Raw genomic sequence first — 18,285 nt, 5'->3', positions numbered from 1 at the left:
GGGATTTAGGTATATGATGAAGATAGTGATGTTGTACGGTATGAAGTTACAAGCAAAGCTGACATCATCTACGAGATGATGTACCAGTAGTGAAGCAACATGCTATGGAAGGCCTTAGACTTAATATTAGGCAGTGTTTGTTTCAACGGACTTTTTTAAAGTCCTTGTCACATCAAAAGAAATTTTACTATTTTGGAGTATCAAATAAAATCTGTTTATAAATTTTTTTGATAGTTGAGTGCTAATTCGCGAGACGAATCTAATGAGTCTAATTAATCCATAATTTGCTACGGCAATGCTACAGTAACCATCTGCTAATCATGGATTAATATACGTCATTAGATTCGTCTCGCAGTTTAGTCCCGGGGTTTTGCATTTAGTTTTATAACTAATCTTTATTTAATACTTTTAAATATTAAGATTTTTTTGATGTGACATGGATTAAAGTTTAGCTCCTGGAACCAAACAACCCCTTACTAGCCAAATAACTTGAGCAGCTCGAAACTAGAGGTGCAAATTTGTGACTCTTAGATGTACTTTCAATCATCTTTAGTTCAAATATTTATACTATTTTTTAAAAACATGATCTTATTTTGAGAAGCACCGGAGATTGAAGGCGCACATAAGGAACACCAATTTACACCCATAACCCTGGACCTTAAATGCTACACTTTCTCGACAGCCAAACAAAATCAGGGGATTGAGTTGGTTCCGTTTGCATTTATAGAAATCTATTTGTAACCGAATAAACTGATAAAACTGAATCCCCATTTCCACTTGCACGTCGAGTGAGTTTGAACTTTGAACCCCTAGGAACCCCACCAATTTCAGCAACCACTGTTGCGAGACGTCGCTGTGTTGAGACGTGGCCCACTGCTCGACCAGCTCGTGGTAAACGAGTGAAATTATTAATTGTGCCCCAGCCTCCAAGCTCCAGTCGCTGGAGGTGGGCCATCCCCCGAGAAGTACGGACCAGCCGCTGACAAACGGGGCCCGCTAGACCGGAAGGCTCGCACGCCACAGATCGGATCGCAACAGTTCAAGTGCTCAACCAACCCACAGGCTCGCCATACAGAAGTTCACACACACAGCCGCGCAGTGCGTGCCTCGTTGTGTCCGCCTCGAATCCGGCGGCGGCGGCAGGGGAGATGGAGGCGGCGGCGGCGGGCGGAGGGGGCGGGAGGTGGTGCGTGGTGACTGGCGGCCGCGGCTTCGCGGCCAGGCACCTGGTGACGATGCTGCTCCGCTCCGGCGAGTGGCGGGTGCGCGTGGCCGACCTGGCCCCCGCCATCGCGCTCGACCGCGACGAAGAGGAGGGGCACCTGGGCGCCGCGCTCCGCGAAGGCCAGGCCGCCTACGTCTCCGCGGACCTCCGCGATAAGGCCCAGGTCGCCAGAGGTGTGTGTGGTCTACCAATTTCTCCCCCCTTCCCAGATCGTTAGCCAGGGTAGGATCCGAAAGGCGATGCGCGGCTGCGGTGCGCTCTCCGATTTCGATTATCGTTGTTGGGCTTAAGAAATCGGACAAACTAGTGATGTCTGCCACAGGGACCGCATGATTTAGTTCCCAATTGTTCTATGTGCCCGATACGGTACCATCTTCATTTAGTGTGGCAGTTCCGTATGATTTGAGTAATTTTGGAAGACTGCCGAGATACATACTTGCATAGATAGATAGTACTAAATAGTGTTGATCCTACCCTTGTGGTCTTGTGGAACATTCATTTTGTTAGCTTCACACTGTATATATGACTGGGTATGAGTTCTGATTGGTTGTACTGGCCTAGTGCTCACTTCTTCTCAGATATTGCCCGCCACCTACCCACGTTGGTCCTGTGGAACTAATCAGTTGTTCCATAGGGGTACACCTTTGTGATATGGATGTGAATGGTGATACAAAACCACGAGTCGATTTCGGATATTCAGCTCGAACATGGTATTTTGTAGTTGTTGGTTCTGGATCTTAGCCTTATCGGGTGGAGTATAATGATGTGAGAAGTATTAAGTTGATTTTATGGGGTATACCAATGGGACATGTCTTGGTGCTAGTTAGAGCGCCCCACCTAGCCAACCCGACCATAAAACCCAGGTGTTATAGTGGGAGGGGTGGGGGCCTTTATCTTTGGTCCAACATTCCCCCTACGGCGTGCGAGCCCGGCGTAGCCCGCAGCAGGTTCTAGGGCCCGGCGTAGCCCGCAGCAGGTCTAGCACATGAGAGACGCAGGGGAAATCGCGCAGCGGAAATGCGTGGCCGGGAGGGATCGAACCCAGGACCTCGGCTCTGGTACCAAGTTAGAGCGCCCCACCTAGCCAACCCGACCATAAAACCCAGGTGTTATAGTGGGAGGGGTGGGGGCCTTTATCCTTGGTCCAACAGTGCTAGTGAGAATTAGTTTTGAATCTGTTAATCAATGACCCTCATTAGGTCAATATGATAATGAAGATGCAAGTAAGAACCAGTTAGTTAGTGTCCCTCACTTTTGTGTATTTTTCACTTTCAGATGTCTTGCTATTAGTTGCTTTTGTCTTAGTAGTTCTCAAGTTTGTTCAATTTTGGCAACAGAGCAACCATTGGTTCTGAGCTAATCTAATTTAAGTACCAGTTGGTTCTAATGTGCAAAAGTTATTATTTGCGTTACTCATCAATTAGTTAATTTATATATGCAGCCTTTGTTCTTATGTTCACTGCATATGTTCTCTATCTGCAGCTTTTGAAGGGGCCGAAGTAGTTTTCCATATGGCTGCTCCAGATTCATCCATCAACAACTTCCATCTTCATTATTCAGTCAACGTCGAGGGTTGGTATTGCTAACTTGTGTGCAGCCAGCTTTGGTTCCTAGGGTGTGTTTGGTTTCTGGCTGAAGTATGCCCAAGCTAGGCAAGCCAAAATTTGGCACCTTTGATCATTTGGTTGGGTTCCAAAACTATGGCTTAATAGCCTCTCTTTGGCCTTCATTTTGGTGTCTGAAGCCATTGCCACCAATTTAGGGACCAAAATTTGGCTTGGCTACTAGGTGGTAATTTTAGTTGCAAGCCAAATACACCCTACTTCCTATTACTCAAAACAGCTAACTTTGTGTAATGATTTGTATTAAACATTGCACAGGAACAAAAAATGTTATTGATGCTTGTATCCGTTGCAAGGTGAAGAGACTCATCTACACTAGTTCACCGAGTGTTGTATTTGATGGAGTTCATGGAATTTTTAATGCAGATGAATCAATGCCTTACCCAGATAAGGTCTGTTCCATATGGATTTCATTTGTTTTTTGATTTGACACTGGTTTGCGCTTGTTTCATCTTTCCTGACATGATGTTTTCTTACTCCAGTTTAATGATTCATATTCAGAAACGAAGGCAGATGGAGAAAAACTGGTGATGAAGGCTAATGGTAGGGAAGGGCTTCTTACTTGCTGTATACGCCCAAGTAGCATTTTTGGCCCTGGCGATAAGCTACTGGTTCCATCTCTGGTTGCTGCTGCAAGGGCAGGGAAATCCAAAGTAAGAATAGTTAGTTACTTACTTATATGTCGACTTCAATATGCCAAGTTTAGTAAATGTTAATGGCTGCATGTACATATTGACAACTCCCATTGACAGATTAAGAATACCATTTTGTTTTAAGTAGTTGCTGGAATCATATGAAACTAAGCAACTTTATATGTGGTATCCCACATTTTTAGCCCTTGTTTATATTTTAGAATTTTAGAGAAGCTTCATACGAAACTGTTTTTCATGTTAATACACTTCCTAAAAAACACAATCTGCTCCCTGTGCAGTACATTATTGGTGATGGGAATAACTACTATGATTTCACCTATGTGGAAAATGTGGCATATGGCCATGTTTGTGCAGAGAAAACTTTATCATCTGAAGATGGTGCAAAGATAGCCGCTGGAAAAGTAAAGATCTCACTTAACATATAACCTTCTAGAGAAGTTAGGATCTTGCTCAGGATCTTACTTTTAAGCTTCATGTTTGATATTTTTTCCCAGACCTATTTCATAACAAATATGGAGCCCATCAAATTCTGGGAGTTCATGTCATTGATTTTAGAAGGTCTTGGATATGAAAGGTATTAATGTTTCCAACAAATATCATCTTCAATTTGGTTAATTTATGTTATGTGAACCATTGTGGAATGTCGAGATCATGTATTGTTTGAGCAGACTGTATCCTAATATTTAGGTTGTTCCTCCACATTGACTCCATATAGAGTAATGTATATAAAGAGCTAGGACATTTATTAGTACCAATTAAGTCTATGATAAGTAAATATCCACATGACTAAAAAGCTCAAGAACCTTATCACAAAGGCTCAAATTCGGTTGCTAATATTTTCCTGTTAGATATATCATGTCTCTTGTTCACTGAATTGCTCCTGTAGGTTTTGAACTTTTGATATGATTCTGTTGTTATCTTTATCTGACTTTCAAGTTAAGCTTATTTGTCCACTAACTTTTGAGTATACCCAAATGATTTCCTTCACTTTCATCCCTAGATTAAATACACCATTATTTTTGAATTCCTAAAATTGAAGACATGGTGAGAGAAATTATTTTGTCTATTCTGTAAGCTCATTTATAGATTGTTGGGCCTCCTAACTATGTATGCTATTGAAGTTACCTTAGCTGTTACTGATCCTAGATGTTTACCTGCTACACTTATGTTTACTATTAATAGCAATATCTACTTTTCAGTAGCTCAAATGACATGTTGGTGATTTTTGCTGGATCCAGCATGCTTAGATATGACTCCAGTGATTTTTTCTCTGTTTTACCATGTTCCTGTGATTTAAAAACTGAAAATAGATTTATAAATGCCTAGAAATTTTTTACTAGTGAGGGAAATACCAAAAATTCATGAAAAAATTCTTTATGTTATCGCTTTCTTGGTTAAAAACTTAAACTGATGTGTTTGAATATAATTAGACTGTAGACCTAACTGCAGGTGACGAAAGGGTCAAGAAACTAAACTAAACTCGTTTTGGGCCAAATAGCCAAGTTCAAGAGAAAAAGGGCCAATAAACTAAGCACAACTTTTTTTAGGGCCAAGGAAATAATTCATTTTAATGATGAGGAGTCCAGATGTGTTTCATTTCTGTATGAGAAGTTCAGTAACAAGTGTACTAATCTTTTAGAACTTCATTGCAGGCCTTCAATAAAAATACCTGTCTCTGTTATGATGCCAGTGGCTCATGTTGTAGAATGGACTTACAAGAAGTTTGCCAAGTATGGAATGAAAGTTCCTCAGCTGACCCCTTCAAGGATTAGGCTGCTCTCATGTAACAGGACATTCAGCTGCTCAAGAGCAAAGGACCAGCTTGGTTATGAGCCCCTCGTGCCCCTTAAGGTGTTTATCTATATCCTTTAACTTAATTATTAGTTGTCTTTCTTTTTTTTCGAAAGGAAACTAATTGTATTTCTTGGCATGATGTGCGTTTTTGTTTGATGGGGTTGGAGCAAGTAGTTCATTAAGGCATCTGCTTCTAGTATGTTGCCTACTTGGCAATAACTAATCAATCTCTATTTTGAAATTCAGGAAGGACTGAAGAGAACCGTAGAATCATACCCCCATCTACGAGCTCAGAATCAGAGAAGCATATCAAAGGCGTCAGTTTTCCTTGGGAATGGAAATTGTATGAATTGCCCCCCCCCCCCCCCCAAACAACAACACACGCACAACAAACCACCATATATATTTATAGCAATTTTAAATGCTCACCAATTTATCTATCGGTATGCAGTGGCAAAAACATTACTTTGGGAAGATACAAAGCAAACAGTGACGGTGCTACTACTATTGGCTGTTATCTATTACCACTTGTTTACATGTGGTTACACCTTCATCACAGCTATGGCAAAGCTTTTGTCACTGACTGCATTGTTTTTATTCATTCATGGCATGCTGCCAGCAAATGTGTATGGTTCTTTATTATCCTTTTTCTTTTGTTGAGTTTAACCACCATTTTGGTTGTTCACAGTAGCACTTTGTTGGCAATTGTAATTTACTGTGCTGGATAATAACTTTGCAGATTTGGCCATAAGATTGAGAAACTTGAGGCCTCAAATTTTCACATCACAGAGGTGGAGGCCCATCATGTAGCTCATTCCATCAGCTCATCATGGAACTCTTTAGTCGGTGCTCTAAGATCTCTTTGCAGAGGAAATGATTGGCCACTGTTTTTCAAGGCATGCTAAGCCCTGCTTCTGTCTGATACTTGTACATTTAAATAGAGTTCTTTAGTACATGCTTCACAGTTCACATTCTAAATCCTGTGGGAGGCATAGTGATTCTTGGCATATTTTTCTGTTTAAAATGTCATTGTCATTCTCTTGTTTGTGCCAGGTTGCATTATCTCTGTTGGTTATCAGCATTCTTAGTTCAATGTCGTCTCCGGCTGCCTTCAAAATAGGTATGGAAAATCGTCACACTTCCCTCAAGTACCACAATACAAGCAGCATGAACACTTGACTGGTTTTCCCATGTAAACAACAGGTACTGCTCTGGTTTTCACTGGCTTCAAAGCATATGAGAAATGGGAGGACACCATCGACAGTATGGTTGGCGACGCGTGCTCTATTCTTACGCACATTGGTTCGAATAAGAAATCTTCAAGCCAGGAACAAATGTAGATGTGGATCTTGCAAACGATCAGTTGCTTCATTTAGTGCTATTATCTTGCTGTTTATTGTTTTTGTACGCCTGGAATTTGTCTGCATTCTTTTATTGACGTAACAGAATTGCCTAGCGGCTGATAAGGAATAGGTAGTTGTCTAGTTGATGTATGGTATGAAACTGTATGCTTTCTCCCGCTCTTGAGAGGTTCTCTTCTCATTTATGTTGGCTGACAGATAAGTTCATCTTGCAATAAGTTTGCTGAATGGCAGAATGGGTGCATGCTTGAATAAGTATACAGGCAGACTAGTTTTGATACTACTGAAACCTGTTGATTTCAGCCCTCCAGCAAAAACCCGTCTGTACAGTACGGGCATGAATTTACGCTTTTGTAGAATCGTAGTTGCTCCGGAACTTGACTTAAGTGTGACTTTTGTGTCTAAAATGTGCAATATATGTGGAGCGTGTCAGGTGCGAGTGAGCAATGTACATGTGCCGTGCAGGCTTGTTGCATTTTGGCTGCTCTGAAGCACCACCCGCGGTTACCACTTCGGTGCTCCTTCGTTGGCAAAATACACATCCATGGGCTAAAATTTACTTTCTTTGTTCTAGATAATTCGTTTGATTTTTAACCTTAAGTTTGACCACTCGTTTTTGTGAAATATCATTTTTTTACTGCAGCTTGCTTTATTAATAAAAGTTTTTTGAAAATAATTTAAATTTAACTATTTTTGTACAAATTTGGAGTTGAAAAAGTTAAACGAATTATAATTTGAAACGGAAAGAGCACTTTTGTAACAATGAAATTTTGTGAAACATATGAAAAGGGATCATACGTGAACCCTGGACTTTGGTGGAAATTGATAATCATGTTCTCAGAAACTGGCTTCGTTTCAATTCTAAACTGTTGAAATTACTCGTGTTTGTACTGTCTTAACTCCCCGAATTGCTTTTGAATTCTAATTAACATGACTTCGAGGATTTTTTTTCTCTCGCTTGTACTTGTACTGTGGAACTCAGAGAGTTTGAACCATCGGCCATGAGCCGTCGTTGCCCGTGGTGATTTCGCCATACACGTCGAGCTCGCGCTCGATTCCACGTGTTGCCCCACGCGCGATACGTGGCTTCCGAACGGGCGCCCCGAGCCCACAACACGAACCACCACGGGGTCGCGGGCTTCCTCTCTTCATCGGTGACCAGATCACCACCGTCCATCCGCCCTGATCAACGCACGGCCCTTGTTCTTCGCCCCAGTCGGTCACACCCCACGCACGCTCCGATTCCAGTCGCTGCCGTTCCTTCCGCGAGCACCTCCCTCCCCGGCTCCCCCACCGCAATGGCCTCCTCCCTCGCCGCGCGCCGCCTCCTCTCCCGCGCCGCCGCCGCGCGCCGGCTTCCCTTCCCCTCCGCCTCCGCCTCCGCCCCCGCGGTAGCTCCCCGCCGTTTCTCCGCCGACGCGGGGCCGCCTCCGCCTTCGCAGACGCTCCCGCCGCCGCCGCTGGAGCCCGTCGCGGAGCCGCCCAGGTCGGAGGGCGCGGGCGCCTCGTCCTCGTCCTCCGCCACCGCCGGTGCCGGAGGGGCCCACAGGTCGTCGCCGGGGGCCGCGGCGGGGGCGCGGCGCCAGGGCGGCACGGGCTACGAGGAGCAGGAGAAGGTCCTCCGCGCGTCGCTGCTCCACGTGGTTGCGATTCGAACCCGCTCCCCCCCACAAATCTGCTTCCGTTTCGCGCGCGTCTTTGTTGTTTGAGCGAGATTTGTTGGTCGTGTGTGGTGTAGCCGCGCATGGGGTGGAGCGAGTCGGCCATGGTCGCTGGGGCCAGGGACGTGGGCATTTCCCCGGCCATCGTCGGCGCATTCCCAAGGAAGGAGGCCGCCCTGGTTGAGGTATCATTGCTTATCCAATGGATTATTTGCGTTTGCGAGCATATTGATTCTATGAGATGCCCAGATTAATCTCCCTAAGAAAAGAACATTTGGTGATGCTACATACTTAGATTTAATTGGTGATATAGCTCTGGTGAATGGTTCACTTAAGGTATCAATTCGTTGGATTGGAAGCTAACATAACCAGCCTCGTGTTGAAACCATGGATTCATTACACATTCATACTACTCTCTTGTGTTAATTAATTCATGCTTAGCCATGTTTTTGATATACAATCTCTCTGACAATTGTATGGCAATGATTTATCAAGATCTTCCTTTGCCCTCAAAAGAAAAGGTGTGGTGGATCTCGTTGAAGCTTTATGGTAGCTATGGGCTATGACTGATGTTTATTTTCTTTAACTTCATTGTATTAACAATCCATTTCTGCCATTCATTTGCTAATGACAATCCAAATGCTTTATATGGAATGTTGGTGAGGATTTCTTACTAGCTACTATTCATCAACACCAAATGCCAGGCAATATAGTTGAATTAGCGGTATACAGGATGGTAATAGTTAGGCCAGGTTTGGTCTTTTTAAGTTTCAGTCATAAGTCCCGTCACACCGCATGATTAAACACCAATTAGAAGCACTAAATATAGACTTATTACAAATCTGATTCATAAGTCGTGACTTAATCACGAGACGAATCTATTAAGCCTAATTAGTCCATAATTTGACCACTAATTGCTACAGTAATCATCCGCTAATCGTGCATTAATTATACTTAATAGATTCGTTTAGAGCCCTAATTGCAACTTATGCAATTATTTTTATATTAAGTTGACATCCGAATATTCGATGTGACAGCTACTTAAAAAACCAATGAGACCTTATTACTATTTTTTCTATCTGGAATGCCTGCATTTCGTTTTCAAGTTGACAATCTGTTTTATTTCTCCTAGGGTTCTTGAATACATGATGTTTCCTTAGTCCTTACTATATCTGAAATGTATGTGTGTTTCCTTAGATTGTTATTGTGTGAGGCTAGGTTGCCTTCGTTTGTATGGTACCGTGAAAGACTTAATGAAAATGAGCATTCAACACTTATCTGACTTTTTAAGAAAAATGGAGCCTTGAGCATTCCTATGCTTTGATACCCTTCCTGCTTAGCCATTCTTATGCTTGAGCATTCCTGCAGACAATTATTGCCTCAGATTTGCTAGTCCTGTACAATTATCTCTTCTTTGATTTGTCAAGCTCCTCATCATTGTAATGTCTCTGGACTCCCTGGGTGCTCCTGCCGTCTGTGTTGGCTACAATGATTCCGTTTCAGCTATTCAGTGAGCTAACACTTGTTGTCATTTGTCAATCATGACAATACTTGATGCTTTGTTTGTTGGCAATGCTTTTCACTCTGACTTAGGTTACTTATGTTCAAGTTGTGCATAGATGAAAAACACCTTGCAGGTGTTACTTGTGTTGATTTAGTTGTATTGAAGGGAGAGGTGATGGGAAAAAGATATGGGCGGAAGCCATAGAGTTAGGAATAAGAAAATATAACTCAAGTGAAAATGGAGTTGGAGGGCAGATCATGGAGGGATCCATGATGGTTTAGGTTTACTGGTTCTAATCAATGTTTTTAAATCGCCTAATCGTCTGATCGAACAATGGGCGGACCAGACGACTAATCGTGATTAGTCGTCGACTAGGGTCGATTAGTCGAGTCTGATCGACCCTAGTCGTCCCCTAGTCGTCCAGGACATTTAGAATCCATATATATATATACTCATATAGTATAGGAGTTAAGTATTGAACTACTAGTATATATTCTCATATATATTTTAGGCCAAGAAAGTGTCTAGTTTTCTATGTCTAGTACTGAATATAGAGCAAATGGTGATTTTCTTGAAATTGGTTCCTTGTCCTCCATAATCCATACTCCATAGCTCCTGATCCTCTTTGCAAACTCCATAATTCCATATTCTTGCTGACTTGTTGCTGTTGTCCTGTTGAAGCTGGAATAACAAAGAATTAACAAGTTAGAGCATTATATGACAATCAATAAATTGAATTATGCATCACAGTAGCAGGCCAGCAGCAACAAGTACAAAACCAAACTAATAAAGAAGCAATGAAGGATAAAGCAACAATGGTTCAGGTCCAACACAAAGCCAAAAACATAGTTCAATACATAACAAAAGCCAACTAGGCCAGGCTTATGATAAATCTCTAATCTCTACTCTAGTAAATCATCATTCAAATGGAAGCATGCATCCTCTTCAGTGGAGGGAAAGGAGGGAAGAAGGAACTGCTCACCCGCACTATCAGAGGACGACGAAGCCATCTTCTTTGGAGCTCGCCGGACCCGTCACCCGTCCGGCGTCACACCCCACGCACGCTCCGATTCCAGTCGCTGCCGTTCCTTCCGCGAGCACCTCCCTCCCCGGCTCCCCCACCGCAATGGCCTCCTCCCTCGCCGCGCGCCGCCTCCTCTCCCGCGCCGCCGCCGCGCGCCGGCTTCCCTTCCCCTCCGCCTCCGCCTCCGCCCCCGCGGTAGCTCCCCGCCGTTTCTCCGCCGACGCGGGGCCGCCTCCGCCTTCGCAGACGCTCCCGCCGCCGCCGCTGGAGCCCGTCGCGGAGCCGCCCAGGTCGGAGGGCGCGGGCGCCTCGTCCTCGTCCTCCGCCACCGCCGGTGCCGGAGGGGCCCACAGGTCGTCGCCGGGGGCCGCGGCGGGGGCGCGGCGCCAGGGCGGCACGGGCTACGAGGAGCAGGAGAAGGTCCTCCGCGCGTCGCTGCTCCACGTGGTTGCGATTCGAACCCGCTCCCCCCCACAAATCTGCTTCCGTTTCGCGCGCGTCTTTGTTGTTTGAGCGAGATTTGTTGGTCGTGTGTGGTGTAGCCGCGCATGGGGTGGAGCGAGTCGGCCATGGTCGCTGGGGCCAGGGACGTGGGCATTTCCCCGGCCATCGTCGGCGCATTCCCAAGGAAGGAGGCCGCCCTGGTTGAGGTATCATTGCTTATCCAATGGATTATTTGCGTTTGCGAGCATATTGATTCTATGAGATGCCCAGATTAATCTCCCTAAGAAAAGAACATTTGGTGATGCTACATACTTAGATTTAATTGGTGATATAGCTCTGGTGAATGGTTCACTTAAGGTATCAATTCGTTGGATTGGAAGCTAACATAACCAGCCTCGTGTTGAAACCATGGATTCATTACACATTCATACTACTCTCTTGTGTTAATTAATTCATGCTTAGCCATGTTTTTGATATACAATCTCTCTGACAATTGTATGGCAATGATTTATCAAGATCTTCCTTTGCCCTCAAAAGAAAAGGTGTGGTGGATCTCGTTGAAGCTTTATGGTAGCTATGGGCTATGACTGATGTTTATTTTCTTTAACTTCATTGTATTAACAATCCATTTCTGCCATTCATTTGCTAATGACAATCCAAATGCTTTATATGGAATGTTGGTGAGGATTTCTTACTAGCTACTATTCATCAACACCAAATGCCAGGCAATATAGTTGAATTAGCGGTATACAGGATGGTAATAGTTAGGCCAGGTTTGGTCTTTTTAAGTTTCAGTCATAAGTCCCGTCACACCGCATGATTAAACACCAATTAGAAGCACTAAATATAGACTTATTACAAATCTGATTCATAAGTCGTGACTTAATCACGAGACGAATCTATTAAGCCTAATTAGTCCATAATTTGACCACTAATTGCTACAGTAATCATCCGCTAATCGTGCATTAATTATACTTAATAGATTCGTTTAGAGCCCTAATTGCAACTTATGCAATTATTTTTATATTAAGTTGACATCCGAATATTCGATGTGACAGCTACTTAAAAAACCAATGAGACCTTATTACTATTTTTTCTATCTGGAATGCCTGCATTTCGTTTTCAAGTTGACAATCTGTTTTATTTCTCCTAGGGTTCTTGAATACATGATGTTTCCTTAGTCCTTACTATATCTGAAATGTATGTGTGTTTCCTTAGATTGTTATTGTGTGAGGCTAGGTTGCCTTCGTTTGTATGGTACCGTGAAAGACTTAATGAAAATGAGCATTCAACACTTATCTGACTTTTTAAGAAAAATGGAGCCTTGAGCATTCCTATGCTTTGATACCCTTCCTGCTTAGCCATTCTTATGCTTGAGCATTCCTGCAGACAATTATTGCCTCAGATTTGCTAGTCCTGTACAATTATCTCTTCTTTGATTTGTCAAGCTCCTCATCATTGTAATGTCTCTGGACTCCCTGGGTGCTCCTGCCGTCTGTGTTGGCTACAATGATTCCGTTTCAGCTATTCAGTGAGCTAACACTTGTTGTCATTTGTCAATCATGACAATACTTGATGCTTTGTTTGTTGGCAATGCTTTTCACTCTGACTTAGGTTACTTATGTTCAAGTTGTGCATAGATGAAAAACACCTTGCAGGTGTTACTTGTGTTGATTTAGTTGTATTGAAGGGAGAGGTGATGGGAAAAAGATATGGGCGGAAGCCATAGAGTTAGGAATAAGAAAATATAACTCAAGTGAAAATGGAGTTGGAGGGCAGATCATGGAGGGATCCATGATGGTTTAGGTTTACTGGTTCTAATCAATGTTTTTAAATCGCCTAATCGTCTGATCGAACAATGGGCGGACCAGACGACTAATCGTGATTAGTCGTCGACTAGGGTCGATTAGTCGAGTCTGATCGACCCTAGTCGTCCCCTAGTCGTCCAGGACATTTAGAATCCATATATATATATACTCATATAGTATAGGAGTTAAGTATTGAACTACTAGTATATATTCTCATATATATTTTAGGCCAAGAAAGTGTCTAGTTTTCTATGTCTAGTACTGAATATAGAGCAAATGGTGATTTTCTTGAAATTGGTTCCTTGTCCTCCATAATCCATACTCCATAGCTCCTGATCCTCTTTGCAAACTCCATAATTCCATATTCTTGCTGACTTGTTGCTGTTGTCCTGTTGAAGCTGGAATAACAAAGAATTAACAAGTTAGAGCACTATATGACAATCAATAAATTGAATTATGCATCACAGTAGCAGGCCAGCAGCAACAAGTACAAAACCAAACTAATAAAGAAGCAATGAAGGATAAAGCAACAATGGTTCAGGTCCAACACAAGGCCAAAAACATAGTTCAATACATAACAAAAGCCAACTAGGCCAGGCTTATGATAAATCTCTAATCTCTACTCTAGTAAATCATCATTCAAATGGAAGCATGCATCCTCTTCAGTGGAGGGAAAGGAGGGAAGAAGGAACTGCTCACCCGCACTATCAGAGGACGACGAAGCCATCTTCTTTGGAGCTCGCCGGACCCGTCACCCGTCCTCGCGTTCGCTCGCCGACAGAAGGAGGTCGCGGGTCGGGGCAGCTCGCCGGAGGGAGCGGATCAGCGGAGGGAAGAAGGGAGCTCGCTCGCGGCGCCGGCAGGCCGTGGCGGCGGCGGCAATGGAGGGAGCGGCGGCCTAACCCTAGTGGCGGCAATGGAGGGAGTGCGGCTCGGTCGGGACTGGGGAGTCTCGGAGTCGGGACGGGGAGCGGATCAGCGGAGGGAAGAAGGGAGCTTGCTCGCAGCGCCGGCAGCCCGTGGCGGCGGCGGCAATGGAGGGAGCGGCGGCCTAACCCTAGTGGCGGCAATGGAGGGAGCGCGGCTCGGTCGGGACTCGGGAGTCTCGGAGTCGGGACGGGGACGGAATGTGTGGCGCTGGCCGCTGGGAGCCTCTCTTGAGTTCTAACCCTAGTGGGCTTTGGGCCTCTCAATTTCTCACCGGCCCACAAACAATCTAGCCCAGTTACACAAACCTGATCGAGAATACCCCTAGTCGGGCGATTAATCGCCTCTAGTCGCCGATTAGTCGCTCGACCGGTCGATTAGGCTTCCTGATCGAGTCGTGGACCCTAATCGAGTGCGCTGGACCGATAAGGTCGATTAATCGCGATTAATTGCGATTAATCGCTCGATTTGAAAACATTGGTTCTAATACTTTGAGTTTAAGGAGTGAATTATGGTAAAAGAAAGTTGTTGGTAGATTTGAGGTCGTCTTGTTTGTGATGGCAACTAATTTTGAATCACGGAAAACTTGACCTCCTCAAGTCAATTAAATTATTGCATATTTTCAAAAAGAAAATCCTTTCTTGTGTGGCTCACTTTAGATGATCCCTTGCTGTTGCCTTGTACATAGTGCCCTTTTTCTATTTTGAACTGATGTTATTCCACCAGTGTTCTAAACTTCCGATGCATCTTCCCAGATTCTTGAATGGCTTGACCTCTGACATGAAATTCTGCTTAACTATCAGATAATTGAGTGAAAGATGCCTTATACGACTCTAGGTGCTGTCTTCTATAATCTGCATGATAATTGGATATTCCAATGTTAACATGAATCAATAGCATCATAGCACATGATACATCTTCATTTTACTTCATTGAATGAGTAAAACACGTCATTGTTGTCTTTAGCAAAAATATTATTAGAAAAGTCCTGGAAAGTCTGAAGTTAACTTTGTTTTTCTCTGTTAAAATGTGCCCATGCTGATTTTCTTTTCGTTTTTCTGTGTAGTTTTTCATGGATGACTGCCTTCAACAACTGATGGATCGCATTGATGCTGGCGAAGGAGAGCAGTTGAAGAGCTTAATACTGAGTGAGAGGCTCGCAAAACTTGTTCGTATGAGGCTGGAAATGCAGGCACCTTATATATCAAAGTGGCCTCAAGCACTGAGTATCCAGGTGTGCAGTAGTATTCTTCCTTTGGGCTTCTGAGTTTACTTCAGTCACATGGATGTAATACCATCTGTATTGTACTTGACAGTCTCAACCAGCAAACGTCTCAACAAGCTTGAAGCAGCGAGCTGTCCTGGTTGATGAGATTTGGCATGCAGCTGGAGATGCTGGATCAGATATTGATTGGTATGTGAAGCGTACTGTGCTTGGTGGTATCTACTCAACCTCTGAGGTGTATATGTTGACGGACAATTCTCCAGGTTTGCACTTCTCCAGAACACTATTGGTTTCCTATTCTTGTTTATTGCAAGTGATTTCAGGCAGCAGTTTGACTGTTTGACTTTGACAGCAAGCATTGAATTGAAAAAAGACGTTTCTGATACACTAGTTGAACTGCCAGTGGTTTAGAATGCAGATGATTTACCATTTCTTTTCTTTGGAACAATGCCAGAGTGAAATGCATTTGTGACTTACAGTTCTTTTCTTTTTTTGAAGTTACAGTTCTTTTCTTTTCCCCCAAATTATCTGGAAATGCACAATAGAAGCAGAACATTTTTTGTTACCCTGCTGTCTTACATTTTTGTTGTTTGTTTTTGCTTGTGTAATATATAATTAAAACATAGAAAGAAGCAGTCCAAAGAACGTGTTAGACTCAAATACTGATCTTCTGGCTTCAGTGTTGAGAAAGCACATCATATAATTAAAATGATTAAGGGTCCTTGTCTCGTTTTCTGTCAGTGTTGACCACATTCAAGTAAATAGCTTCCATTCCATATTTTGCTTTTTTAATGGATTGTTCCCACTTGTGGCACTTGGCAGAGTTTCGAGATACGTGGATGTTTGTGAACCGCCGCATCAAGGATGCTCTTGATCTTCAGAAAACCTTCCAAGAGGTAGGACATACAATGCCCAAATTACACCATCACATGAGCTGTTCCGCTGTGTGTCGTGGCCTCCTTGGTATCACGTATTAACCTGTTGAATCAAAACAAATCTCCTCTCAGGCCGCGTACCTAGCTGAAGCCGTGGGAGCAGGAATGGGTGGTACCGTGCAGGGGGTCCTGAACCGAGTCTTCCAGAACCGAGGTTCATGAACTGGAACAGTTCCGCGGGATGCATCGACTGCTTTTTCATTCTCAAATGTCTCTCCGATCCACCGGCGCCCTTTTCGTTCTCCAGTTGGCATGTTGTTTAATAAAGCGAATTGTGCTGTGGTTCCATATCACGTTAGGGTTTGGTGACAGTGTATATAATAACCCTAGGTTCATTTCAGATGAAACGCTGCCAGATCGTGTGGTCGCGTCACGCGCATGCGTGCAAAGGCGTGGAATTATTCGCTTTGAGCTCAGCTTCATTGTTAATTGGCGACGACGCGTAAGGCCACGCTTGGACCAATCGTTATCTGCCTTCGTTGGAGACGTTTCTGGTCTAGATAAAAAAAAAACTGCCCTTGTTTTCTCTAAAAAATAAAAACTGCCCTTGAAGGCTCCAGTTTGCCGATGGGGGCGTTTAGTCGCTCGTCATCTCTTTATGTTGCGATTTGATTGGGCTTGGGTTCGCGGGAGTACATCGTTGAGCTGATCGTGACGTTGGTGCAGCTAGCATCGAAAATGATTCGGGAGTTAATTGGACGGGCCCGGCTGAAACTTCCTGTATGTTCGTGGCGTCAGTTGAGGCTTCGAGAGGCTCTGGCAGTCTGGCTTGCTCTGCAAGGACTAAGCAGGTGGTCATGTGCAAGGTAAGGTTACAAGGGCTGACGGACAGGCCATGTGAAAGCAAGGAAAAAGAAACATGTAGGTGGCCAGATAAGAGGCGACGAAGACTTGGGAGTTGACGCCGACCGATCAACGATCAATTCGGCGAACGTCATGGTGCTTTCGTCACGCACGCACCTTCACGAGCAAATTGCAGGGATCTCGGGCTGTGTTTAGTTCCTACAAAGTTTCCAAATTTTCCGTCACATCGAAATATTAAATATACCAAATGACATATGCATGGAATATTAAATATGGGTAAACAAAACAACTTATTACACAATTTGGATGTACGTTGCGAGATAAATCTTTTGAGCCTAGTTAGCTAGGACAATACCACATACAAATGAAAAGTGCTACACTGCTTTTCAGCTTTACTTTTCGCAAACTTTTTGCATCTAAACACAGCCTGGCTCGCACTCTAATAATAGTATTGGCAGCATCAGAGCATTAGGGCTTCTGCAATAGCTAGCTAAATCTAATGTGGCAATAAAAAAATAGAAGGGAGAGTAGTCACTAACGACGAGTAAATAGCTGATCTATTTCATGTAGTCCAAGAACATGCGAGAGGAATGTATAAATCCAATAGTATAAAATAGTTTTTTTATCTCTCATCTCATATCAGCAGACTACGTAGCTAGTACTAACTATTATCATTGCGGACGCTCTCGCCGAGCAACCAATGACTAGTAGCTTTCTCGTCTAAACCACATTAACGCCTTCACCATTGTGAACTTCGTCCGGATATATAATTGACTAGTAAATTTGTCTCTCTCTTTTTACCCGCAAAAAATATTCGTCATTTTGTGAAAAGGGTTAAAGAAAAATATACATAAGTTTTATTTTTGCGGCAAAAGGTTCCTCTGTGTTCGGAAAGTTCTGGATCATCACACATCAGCACTTTTTATTTCACGAAGGCTAGACCTTGTTTAGTTGCCGGTGTAAAAATTTTGAAATTGAATTTTTTCGCATTTGAAATATTAAATATAGATTAATCGTGAAACTAATTACAGAACTCGTCTGTAAACTAGGAGACAAATCTAATGAGCCTAATTAATTCATCATTAGAGTATGATTACTGTAGTAATTTAGTGTTTAATCATTGCCTAATTAGACTTATTAGATTCGTCTCGAAATTTACAAGCAAACTATGTAATTAGTTTTTATTTTGTCTAGATTTACTACTTTATGCATGTAAGATTCTCATTCGATGTGATAGATTTGAAATTTTGAATTTTACAACTAAACATAGCCCTAGCTTATACCTTGGCATTGACTAG

The 18,285-nt window shown here is 43.3% G+C and overlaps 2 protein-coding genes across 3 annotated transcripts; both read left to right on the top strand.

Annotated features, from left to right (window-relative positions):
* Positions 1 to 415: 415 nt before the first annotated feature.
* Positions 416 to 6,913, top strand: LOC120652105 (3beta-hydroxysteroid-dehydrogenase/decarboxylase-like). Its single transcript, XM_039929819.1, has 12 exons — positions 416 to 1,398; positions 2,708 to 2,797; positions 3,106 to 3,239; positions 3,330 to 3,500; positions 3,779 to 3,901; positions 3,995 to 4,074; positions 5,153 to 5,351; positions 5,541 to 5,637; positions 5,746 to 5,920; positions 6,034 to 6,190; positions 6,348 to 6,414; positions 6,498 to 6,913. The coding sequence occupies exons 1-12, from the start codon at positions 1,149 to 1,151 to the stop codon at positions 6,632 to 6,634; spliced, it is 1,680 nt and encodes a 559-aa protein (XP_039785753.1). The 5' UTR covers positions 416 to 1,148; the 3' UTR covers positions 6,635 to 6,913.
* A 946-nt stretch (positions 6,914 to 7,859) lies between these two features.
* Positions 7,860 to 16,612, top strand: LOC120652107 (ubiquinone biosynthesis protein COQ9-B, mitochondrial-like). 2 transcript variants are annotated; one of them, XM_039929822.1, is made up of 6 exons: positions 7,860 to 8,298; positions 8,394 to 8,501; positions 15,090 to 15,257; positions 15,340 to 15,511; positions 16,071 to 16,144; positions 16,256 to 16,612. In XM_039929822.1, exons 1-6 carry the CDS (start codon positions 7,954 to 7,956, stop codon positions 16,343 to 16,345), a joined length of 957 nt encoding a protein of 318 aa, XP_039785756.1. In that variant the 5' UTR covers positions 7,860 to 7,953; the 3' UTR covers positions 16,346 to 16,612. The 2 variants fall into 2 exon arrangements, with proteins under 2 accessions (XP_039785756.1, XP_039785755.1); XM_039929821.1 differs by lacking the exons at positions 7,860 to 8,298; positions 8,394 to 8,501 and adding exons at positions 10,873 to 11,291; positions 11,387 to 11,494.
* Positions 16,613 to 18,285: the final 1,673 nt, after the last annotated feature.

Source organism: Panicum virgatum, chromosome 9K (genome assembly GCF_016808335.1).
Source record: "Panicum virgatum strain AP13 chromosome 9K, P.virgatum_v5, whole genome shotgun sequence".
NCBI lineage: Eukaryota > Viridiplantae > Streptophyta > Magnoliopsida > Poales > Poaceae > Panicum > Panicum virgatum.
Note: the sequence above shows the minus strand (reverse complement) of the source record. Positions and strands in the feature narration are given on the sequence as shown.